At 42.9% G+C, this 11,335-nt stretch overlaps 1 protein-coding gene across 4 annotated transcripts; it reads left to right on the top strand.

The window, feature by feature from the left end:
• The first annotated feature begins 266 nt into the window (after positions 1-266).
• Positions 267-10,050, top strand: LOC113800052 (M-phase inducer phosphatase). Of its 4 annotated transcripts, none has more exons than XM_027350776.2 (6): positions 267-726; positions 6,403-6,634; positions 6,808-7,022; positions 7,165-7,719; positions 7,833-8,139; positions 8,262-10,050. In XM_027350776.2, the coding sequence occupies exons 1-6, from the start codon at positions 688-690 to the stop codon at positions 8,885-8,887; spliced, it is 1,974 nt and encodes a 657-aa protein (XP_027206577.1). In that variant the 5' UTR covers positions 267-687; the 3' UTR covers positions 8,888-10,050. The 4 variants fall into 4 exon arrangements, with proteins under 4 accessions (XP_027206577.1, XP_069974109.1, XP_027206578.1 ...); XM_070118008.1 differs by lacking the exon at positions 267-726 and adding an exon at positions 1,394-1,414; XM_027350777.2 differs by lacking the exon at positions 267-726 and adding an exon at positions 5,179-5,253.
• The last annotated feature ends 1,285 nt before the right edge of the window (positions 10,051-11,335 follow it).

The following is an 11,335-nucleotide window of genomic DNA, read 5'->3' as shown; positions in this document are numbered from 1 at the left end:
CTTATTTACATTAAAGATGTGTCTTTACCACATAGCATTCAGGCATCTAAACCTACACTCACTCTATAAACAAACAGACATACTAACAAGGCATCAATAAAAGAAAAAAGAAATACATCTACGAAACCCAAAACACAACAAAAAAAATCTAACAACCTCTTTTAACATAATTACCAAACGACAGACACAAAAGAGTTCGATGACCGGCGACTGAAAGACGAGAAAGCGACTAAATCTTCGAACTCGCAACAAAAGGCGATTTTAGCCAGTATCGTGTTTACAGAGGGGCCATGAGGACTTTTCAGTGCGTTCTGGGAGCATTTTTAGTTCATTTCACCCACGCGTGGAGGAAATGAGACGTCTTTTAGCGGATAAAAACACTGACGAGTGATTAACGAGATCTTAATTTTATTTTAAAAAGGAGATTGAATGTTTGTTTTTTCCTTGATCTTTTCGTCTTGATGTGTGATTTTAATCGTTTGAAAGGAGACGAATCCATAGTGTGGATTTTTGGAAACTGTGCGTTTTAATAGAAGACCGTCGATGATTTTGGACAATCTGAGGATATATATTTGATTGTTTTTTTTTACACCTGACCCAAGACGACCTCGTGACACGGTCTGCCTGAAGCGACCTGGTAAGGCGAGGCATATAAGTGACCCTTCTTCAGGACCTCTGGATAACCCCATGCCCTGCAGAAGACAAGTTTTAATAAGCATATTTATCGTAAGTAATGTGAAAGCGCAATTAGTTTTATTGCTGATGAGTCTAATGCAAAATATGCAATTTAGTTTTTAGACAATTATTTTTCTAACAGGATGGCGCATAGAGAACTGCAATACTGATCTTATTAATAATGAAAAGCACATGTAAATATAGGTGTAAAATTGGAAATTGCGTAAAGGGAGAGACAAGACCACCACCGTCTATCAGAAACCTAACCAAACCAAGTGTTAACATGGCCAAGGTCTACGTAAGTACTTGTACAGACCTTGGACGTGGCCTCAATGCATCATGCACCAGTGATGTCGAAATAAGGCGATAAAACAGACTTGCTTGCCTACGATACCTTACGATCATTGGGTATTATGTCGGTGTGGTTATTCTATCGGCATAACACGCTAAATTCGGCTTTAGCGACTGTATTGGTCCGATATCTGAGCAGGACTCGAAATAGATCAGGGAAATTGTTTAGGGAATATCGGAAAATACTCGGAATATTAAGCTAAAGCATACGAATTTCTAAACCTATAAACCTTCATAATAATCTTTATCGTTCCCCTTCGACCCAGCTGTTGGAGTGGGATGGTGTCAAGCGACACTCTGCCTCCACGCTTCCAGGCAAATTCCTACCCTGCATTTTCTTCCATAATGATTTAGAACTGGTCTCGCTTCAGAATAAGAAGCTATGAAGGTCTGAATCCTCTTAGTTTACCATAATTAAGCGGTTTCCTCTTGTTTTTACCAACATATAAGGGTGGAACCTTATTCTGCCCATTTATATGCGAAGACCAGCTGTTCGTTGGTCTTTGTTGATGCGCAGACACGCGGCGGCCGTCACTTGAATCTGCGCCACTCTTATGTCCACTAATACCGTCCTAGTCCTTAATTATATATATCGATTCGGTCCTTCGATATCAAATTCGTTGATATCGGCGACGTGCAGCTGTTCAGTACGATAAAAAAAAAAAAACTCCGTGAATTATTTTGGGGGGAAATCGATCGGTAATTCTTTAGAACGCGGACGCACTTGACACAGTCCTTTAACTCCATGTCACGATCTTCTTCAATAATTATAAGTTGCTGTGGCTTGGCAATCATTGTCCTCATCTCGAGCTTGCATGGCGAGACGGAGCTGAGTCTCGGGAGCTGTGAGTGGACTTGTCTTCATATACATGTGGGATTACTGTTCGTATCTGCAGATTGGTTCTTGTATCGACGACTACATTTTGTCTTAAAATATCTGCAGTTTGCTAGCATAGTGCGTCCATACCGTAAAGATTAACCTAAAATACTCCACACTGTGCTAGGTTAAAAAATCTACATTCTAAATATTATCGGACGACCAAATCTTTAGAATAAGCACCCCCCTCCTCTCGTACAGATGGTATTCCCAGCAGGTACTAATAACCCCCCTCTCCCTTCCCCCTCCACCCCTCCATCACGCCCCCCACCAAAGATGAGAATAAATAATATATACTGACAAAGGGAAACGTATGGACAATATTTTTCATTTCATGGAGTGTATGTAAGAACTTGCGAGCCGAACTTTCTTTTAAGTGAAATACTATTTATATTATCGTATATATAAAACAGTATGGCAAGGCAATTTTATAGAAGATTAAGCATATTACTGGTCAATAAATATTACGTAATATCCGTGATATCTTCAATAAACCCATGTGACTCCTTATTGAAAAATATCGCCTTATTTCTAAAAATAGAAAGAAGCACACGCAGTTTTAACCCTAGACGAACAACGTGTACAAAATCGCATTCGACATTTCTCACAAACGCGCGCACGAGCTTAACCTATTACCCCGAAGCGGCCTAACTCACATAGCAATTCGTGGATGCTAATTCTGGGCTAATTTCACCAGGAGACACAAGGTGCTTTTGTGCACAGCCTCACGGGGACATATCTATCCATTCTTAGAAGGAAGGGACCGTAGTTTTATGACTGCCCGAGCCTCTCAGCTGGTTGGCCGGTCCCTCCCTCCCTCCCGTCCCATGTCGCCGCCGTGTTGAGGAGGCCGAGCCAGGGTGCGCCGGCGGGTTAGACAATACGCGTGTTATCTGTGCTCACGAGAAATGCCCGTATCAGCTTAATGGCCCTCGCCAGATAATACCTACATCGCTTTTGTCTCGTAGCAGCAGCTGCTATGAGCCCGCCGCCGGGGAGCTGCCCCCACCTTTCTACATGCCTGGTCCCTCCCTTTCAACCTTTGCTGTGACGCGGGTCCGGTTAATTCACTACAAAGTACCCCGGGTATGGGACGCACCCGTGACAGAAAGCTTTTGTGTCCTGGAGGAGTTGTTAAGCTTACTAAGCCTGGTTCCTCCGAATCGAGAATTATTGTTGGGTATTGTGCCTCTGTCCCATATTACGCGGGGCACTGGGCTTAGCGTTGGCCTAACCTGGCGATAGGTGCGATAATTAAACAAAAGGAAGATGAGCCGTATAATTTGCACTTCGGTCTGCTGAAGCATGCTTGGGAAGACTTCATTTTCCAGATATTGCGAAACACCTGTACTCAAAAATTCAAATAACTTGAACTATATATAGCGAATATTTATATAGTTCAAGTTATTTGTGTCTGTGCATTTATCTCCATATATCTAAATTAACACAACCATCTTAAATATATATTACACATAATTACACAATTCTGCATTTCCCCCCATTGACCCAGGTACACGAAAGGTTACAATAGGTCATGACCCAGACAGCATGTCTTGGGCGTAAACTAGGAGAGAAAGGTCAAACACCCCTTTCCTAGTTACGGGAAGACAGGGAAACCACGTGGTTTGTGTGGTTAGTGACTGCTAACTGCTTGTTACCGAGATCATTACTGGAAGACGTGGATAGTTTGAAAGATATGATTTTATGGGCATTTTGGTTATTTAGATGATCTTGTATGTTATAAGATATTAAGACTTACAAAACTTAAAGTAAGATTATCCTAATTGAATTATAAGAAATGATTCCTTATACAATAAAGATAAAGTTAATTCGATAGCAAGTTATTTCAAATACATCTTGGTTATATTTAACTTGATATCAATGTCATGATTTTATAATAAATGCTCATGCAACTCCAAGCAGAATTAATATGAATAAATAATGCATTTTGAAATTTTTATTATTTACCATCATAAAAATCTTTGATTAAAATAAGACAGGTGTTTCAATCTTATTTATAAATTGTTCAAAGTAAAGTATATAAAATGTTAAAAAAATACAGCGGGAAAGTATACAGTTAGTTTTGCATATATAACTCATTATAACTTTGTAAGAGTCGATCTGTGAGTAAATATATAACTTGGGATGGCAGCCTTACATATGCTTATTTAATTTAAGTGGAAAATACTATTATGCATCATGGAATATGCCTTATAACTAATTGCATAATAATTGCAATATCTCTTCAACAAACATAACTAACTTAACAAGGAGATCGTCTCAGCACCGCAATTCATTTACAGGGAATGAGCGCGCAGAAATAAATAAATAAATCTCACGAATATAGTAAAGAAACATCGCCATCTCGAACAGCTGTTGAAGGAAGCGTCGCGGTTAAACTCTAAGGACATTTCACGCCCTCCGGAAGCCACACTCGATTTGTTTGTTTTCCTTCCCGCAGAATTTTTTTTGCTGTCTATTTATATCGCAAATATATTAATGTTTTTGCGAATGTCTTGAAGGCCTGTTGTTAGTGGTGTTGGAGATTTGTATATGAATTATAATTGAAATCGGAAGAGAAGTGAACATGTAAGCTATCAACATTATGGTTAATTACGTCCATATATAATTGATATGTATTATATAGGCCTCTAAATAAAACTGGGACCTTGCACTGGGTGAAACTTTGAAGGCTGTAAACTTCTCATCATGTAACTCTTAACAACTGTTATGCTTGCTTGCACTTTGGCAATGTGCTTGGGTATACCATTAATTTAATCAATGTTGTATTTTAATAGTTGCAATTTGCATGTATATCCTTTGTATGAATTAGCGATTTTTTATTTTCTATTGGCAGTGGGTGTATGTCACGTTCTGTAAGATAACTCAAAGAAATAATTGCATATATATTGTACCTACATGACGTAATATAATTCAATAATATGCTTTAGAGAAAGCATGGAAATATTTACCATGTCCAGACAACACGCTAACAAATACCCATATCCAGATGCCATATGATCTAACTCATGACACAGACTGACGATAAAACAAATCAAACAAATGAAAACAGGAGACAGATAGTGGAAATAAAAATAAAGTAGGGAAAAAAGACGAAGCGACACCCATTTCCCTCCGATTCGCGCCGGCCAATCAGGCGCGAGCTCGGGTCCAGCCAATCAGGAGCGAGCCTGAAGCGCGCTTGGGGATCCGCCTCGCAATATTTACATCACGACTCAGTCCGCTAGAACGCATTCCAAGTCGTGTAGCTTAGCTAGTCACATCGTAGGATATTATGTGTTGCATGTGAAGTCATCCAGTGTGTAGTAGCAGCAGATTTATTTGAAATGGTAATTATTCCTGGTGGTTCTGAATCGTTTTGATCAGTTATTTTGAAGTGTGAAGTGACGTGCGGATTGAATCGAGCGGGTCATCGCCTCCGCGCCGACTGGAACGCATCTGGGTTGGCAGACGATACCACCCTCTCCATCTCAATCTCAAAGTGTTTTCACCCCTAAAACCCCCTTTTGCAACCCTAAAACAACCCCATCATCCCACAAATCCCAAAAATACCATCTCCCAACCCTATCACACCCGTAAACTCCCGCCAAAAGGCTCGAATCCTGGCGAAATGCGGGAAATGAGGAGTGCATCTCGTTCCCAAAGGCGTTCGGTCGGGGCGAGGCGAGCGGGCGATGCAAACGAGCGTCTTCCTCGGAGTCTCGCGTTAACATGCTTGTCGGGAGGACGTGTTTGTAGTCAGTTCCATCTCTCTCTCCCTCCCGACAACATCAAAAGATCAGCTTAGAAGGAAAACTTTAAAAAGGATTTAACCATGGAACGATAGTGATAACAAAGTGCTTAGCAAGAAGTTTGGAAAAAGAGAGTGATCTTTATCAAAAGCTTTATATTTGGAAAGAAAAGGAAAACAAAATTTTATCATTTCGGAAAGTTATCTAAAAGGTAAACATGGTGTTTAGTGCTTCGTTATTTTCTTGAATTTTCACAAAGTGGACGAAAGACTTGTGTTCTTACTTACAATAAGTAAATTATAAGTGGAATTTACGAGTGTTAATAAAATAACTTCAAAGTAGGTCGAGTTGTTGCCACAATCGCGTCGAGAACGTAATTTATTTTTATTTATTAAGTTGTGTCAAGAGAATGATCTTGTCTGTCATTTGTGTTTATCTTAATTGTGGATAATAATTGTGCCACTGAATAACGGAATGTGAATTTATTGTGTTTTTATGAGTGAATTTACTCTGGTCCCGTTGCTATTTTTAGAACCAGTGGATGTCAATACCTCGAGAAGTGGATATACGAATAACCAAATATTATACGCATATAAAAGTATTTAGTGCTTCATTACTAGATGGTGTCACATGGAAGAAAGATAGAATAAGGAAATCCAAAGAAAAATATTAAGGGTTTCTACGCCGTTCCCTCCCAAACGCCCGTGTTCTGTGCTCACCCTCTTCTCCCTCTTTCTCCCTCTCCAGGCCATTATCATGAGTAGTCGCGACGTTCTATACCGGACGGTGCTTAGGGGTGTCCAGTCAGAGTCCCCCCAGGTCACCTCGGCCACGACTGACCTCTCCCCCATGTCCAGCCTGGCCTTCACCCTCCACCACGGGGCCTCCCTCTCCCAGACGCCCCGGAGGAAGCTCTCCCTCTCGTCGACCCTCTCGGACACTCCACAGTCGTGCCATGAGGCGTCCCTCGTCTGTTCGAGTGAGTGGGAGCTGTTTTTTGGTTTTGTTTTGGGGGTTTTGAGGGTGTGAAATGTTGTGTTAATATTAGTGCAGTTCAATGTTTTGATGTTCATGTTTTATGTTTGATGTTAAGGTTGTCTTGTATGTATTTGTCTGTTCTATGTTGCTGATTGTGCGCTTGCTCTCTTCTAGGTTTCCTTCACGAGTCCTTCGCCTCGGAGGCCGGCCAGGAGGAGAGCCCCGTGTCCCCCTCTCGCCGCCTGATGTCCCGCAACAAGGAGAACTTCCCCTCCCCCTACTACTCCCCATCCCACAGCGCCGTCATCCCCGCCCGCACCCGCATCAGCCCCCTGAAGGACGTGCAGAACACCGTCAACAGGAACCTCAACTTCAGCCCCCTCAGCAAGGTTGGTTGGTGGCGAGGTTTTGGGTAGGGGCGTAGTCGGTGATAAATGGGTGCATTTTGCAAGTTGCAGAGTGGAGTAAGGGTTGACATACGTTTTGTCGTTGCTAATTGTTATGCTAATTATATTTGTTTCTCCTCAATAGCTGGTGTCTCCTTCGAAGAGGGTCTTCAACTCCCCACACAAGCCTTCTCCCCCGGAGGACTTCGACACCAACTCGCAGGACAGCGGGTACTCGGAGAGCGGCAAGAAGCTGGAGGACGACTGCTTCAGCGTGCCCGTCAGCTGTGCGCCCCGCAAGCTGAACCTGGACCTGTCTCCGGCCAAGCCCCAGACGATGGTGTCCCCCGTGAAGCCCGTCGCCTCCCTCACCACCGTCTTCTCCTCCACCACATCCACCCCCGTCTCATCCACGACGGACTCCTCCGAGGACCGCCGGAGGCCCTTCAGGAAGTTCTCGTCCCTGTGCAAGGGCGACGAGGAGGACGCCCTGCTCATGGACCTCATGGACGAGGTGCCCAACCAGAACGAACATCAGCCCATCATCGGATTCTCCAGCCTGCTGTCGGCGCCCATCCAGCCGCCCGCAGCCACCAAGACCACCTCCCTCTCCACCGCCACCACCACCACATCCTTCGGCAACCGCCCATCCATCAGAAGGTGTCTCTCCATGCTGGACACCACGCCCACCTCATCCAGAGTAAGTTTCATTCTAAGTGTTAAGTTCGCCATAATGCTGACACTCCAACATTCTTGAGTTCAATACCAAACCTCCTTGTAATTCGCACAGCTAACGCTCCCTTCCGCCAACAGGTGCATTCCATGAAGCCATCCCTCGAGTCCAGCCTGTCCTTCAAGCGGCCTCAGCCTCCCACCGACCTCTCGTCGCAGGTGGACTGCAAGCGGCGAAGACAGGACGCCGGCGAGCTCGCCTCCCCCCTCACCTCCAACGCCCCCACCACCGTCGTCTCGGCGACATCCAGTGAAAACCTCCGCTCCCCGCTCGCACTCCGACAGAACTCCGCCCCCGAGGCCAACGCGACACACACCGTCAAGCCCAAGCTCCAGCGAAGCCACTCCGAGAGCCATGTCTCCATCATGAAGGCGTTAAACAAGTGCTGTAAGTATCTGGCGGGATTTGGAGGGTTTGCGTTGATGGGTATGACAATACATGGGACTTAATCATCGCTCAAATTGGGCTTCGAAGATCGGTTGCTAATGACCTCTCCCTTTCCTCCGCAGCTAATCACCACGGGCAGTTAACGGGCGACTTCTCCAAGCCCATCTCCCTCCCCACGATAGAGGGCGGCAAGCACCCCGACCTGAACGCCATCAGCGTGGACACCATGGCCGACATCGTCCGAGGGAAGTTCAAGAACACCATCGCCTCCTTCAAGATCCTAGACTGCAGATACCCTTACGAGTACGAGGGCGGCCACATCAAGGGGGCCGAGATGTGGAACCACCCACAGATGGTGCTCGACCACTTGGAGTTGCAGAAGGGCACGCCCGTCATTCCCAGTGAGGACGCCCCCCGGCACATCCTGATCTTCCACTGCGAGTTCTCGGCCGAGCGGGGCCCCAAGGCACAGCGGCTCCTGCGAGAACACGACCGCAAGCGCAACAAGGAGCACTACCCCGCCCTGCACTTCCCGGAGACGTACCTGCTGGAGGGCGGTTACAAGGCCTTCTTCGAGGCGCACCCCGACCTGTGCACGCCTCACGAATACGTGCGCATGCTGGACGCGAACTTCGCCGAGGAGCTGAAGATCCACCGCGGCAAGTCGAAGTCATGGGCGGCCGAGAACAAGCAGGCCAAGAGCAGAAACACGCTACCTCGCACGGGCCTCAAGCGACTGGGCTTATGATGACTGCCCCGCCCTTAGGTGCCAGTGGGTTTATCGAGAGAAAAGAAATCACTCTTTATTTCCTAAAGAAAAAGAAAAGTGTGTGTGCAATATATGTATTTTTGTTGTGTACAGAAGACTTTTGTCCAGACGGGTGATCTTCGGATAGGTGTTTATTCCCCATGAATGCCAAAGGATAATTTATATAGTTTGTAAATACGTCCAAGAAGTGTTTTTAAGATCCTCCCGAGGAAATCCCCGTCTGGACAGAATTTTGTTGAGTTTTTTGTTCTTCATCTCTCATCTTCATCCATAATTTCCCTTTGACTTGATCAGCTGACCCTGATCACTCACGTTTTTATCATTCACACAGTTGTTCTGACCATCCATTCCATTTTATTTTTTCTCATTGGTCGGCGAGAAGTACAAAGACCCAATATTTGGGTTCGTTCTTTTGTATTAAAAGAGTCTATTCCCCCTCATGCATTTGTTTTGCATTACCACCACTTTAAACTATTTATATCCTGAGAGATGTACCCCGAGGGAGTTGTTGTGAATAGTTGAACGAGACCCTGTGATATACTGTAGGGTGACGTCTTGGAAGATACACCCTCACCTTGCTCAAAGTCTGACATCTTTGTGATACGAGAAAAGCATGATGGGACCAAGTGTAAATATTTTTTTTACGTTAAAACAAAGTGGCCAGGTTGGAAAGGATGAGAAAAAGATCTTATATTCAGAGTTTAGGAAAAGGAAAAAATCTTATACTCTCTCGAGGTTGCCAAAACCGGAACTAGGCCACTGTGTTTAGAAGGTGGTTGTGGGAAAGGCTTGCATAAAGTGTGATGCAGCTTGTCCTAGGTACTCTTAATACCAAATGTCTTTCACGATCTCAAAGGAAACGATACCACCGACCATATCTCATGACATAACTTGAGGTCAGAACACTGTACTCATTATTTTTTTTCACCTGTTTTTTTTTTTTTTACGTTAAATGGGCTTTCATTTATTGATTCCCTCGAGTCACACCTGGTGAATAAATCGATGTTTTGTGTAACGGCCTTGTAGATTACTCCCTCTTTCTAGTCCTTGTGTTTAGGGCACCACACCACACGACCCTTGAGCGCTACCGGAAGAAACCTTGCCCTGTACCGTTATAAACAATACATGGAAATCACAATTTTTGTTGTCTTTTCTTTGGTTGTACCCTTGTGTGAGACTGATGTGTGTATGGATGTTGTTTTTCAACTTGATTTTCTATCTGTCGCTCACCCTCTCCTCCCTTCTCACTCTTCTCTCTCCTCCCTTCACCCCTCTCCCTCGTTCTCCCTCTCCTCTTTCCTCTCTCCTCCCTTCACTCTTTCTCCTCCCTGCTCCCTCGTGTATATTTGCCGAGAGAGAAACAGGCGAAAACCACAAAATTGTCTATTTTCTTATTATTGCAAAATCTTAAACCAGTTCCAAGCATCGAATTCAGATCTAATAAAGTGAAATGACAGAAATGAATAAACAGGTTCATCAAAGGACCATCTGAACACCCCCCCCCCTTCCCCCGAGGCTCAAATGACCTTGAACTCAAACCAATGCCCTCGTTAATGACCTCGAAAAAAGTTCATTAGGAAGAATGACATCAGAATAAATCTCTTTGATTAACATGACTCGGCACATTTTTGAAAAGGAAAGGGGTGAACGTGATTAACTGAATTCTTAACGTTGATTTAGGATTTAATAAAAGGAATAAACTTAAACATATATCAATATTGTGTATAGTTCAGAGATGTCAAGTTCTTTAAAGGCCTATTTTCATAAACAAATTCCCCGTAACGTTAATCTATCAGCTGCTAATTTATTAAACACAAATATATTGGTATATCGAAACAAGTATGTATATTTCGAAGACCAATAATAAGTTTTATAAAAGCATATTTTAAATAATTCCTCGCAGTATCAATTCAATACCTAATGAATAAATAAACTTTAAAAATAAATTAATACATCGAAACAAGAAATAGTGTATAGTTAAGTGAGAGATATAACTTCTTAAAAACATTTTGATAAACAATTCCTCCCAACGTTAATTTATCAGCTAATAAATAAATAAACTTCTAAATCTACCAATATATCAAACTAAGAAAGTTTTAAGACAAATATTAGGTTCTATAAAAACATTTTGATAAACTATTCATCGTACCTTATTATTAGCTAATAAATGAAGAAAATGTAAATATAACAACATATAGAAGCAAAAAAATAGTTTATATTTAGAAGACTACTGTTCCGTTCTATGAAAGAATATTTTGATAATTCTTCGTAACGTTAATATATCAACTAATAAATAAATAAACTTGTAATTATGTCAGTATATCGAAAGAAGAAATAGTTTATACTTAGAAGATAGCGTATACCTAGAAGATGAAAATCAAATTCTATAAAAAAAAACATATTCTGATAAACAATTTGATAAACAGT

Source organism: Penaeus vannamei, chromosome 41, assembly GCF_042767895.1.
Source record: "Penaeus vannamei isolate JL-2024 chromosome 41, ASM4276789v1, whole genome shotgun sequence".
In the NCBI taxonomy this organism is placed as follows: domain Eukaryota; kingdom Metazoa; phylum Arthropoda; class Malacostraca; order Decapoda; family Penaeidae; genus Penaeus; species Penaeus vannamei.
Note: the sequence above shows the minus strand (reverse complement) of the source record. Positions and strands in the feature narration are given on the sequence as shown.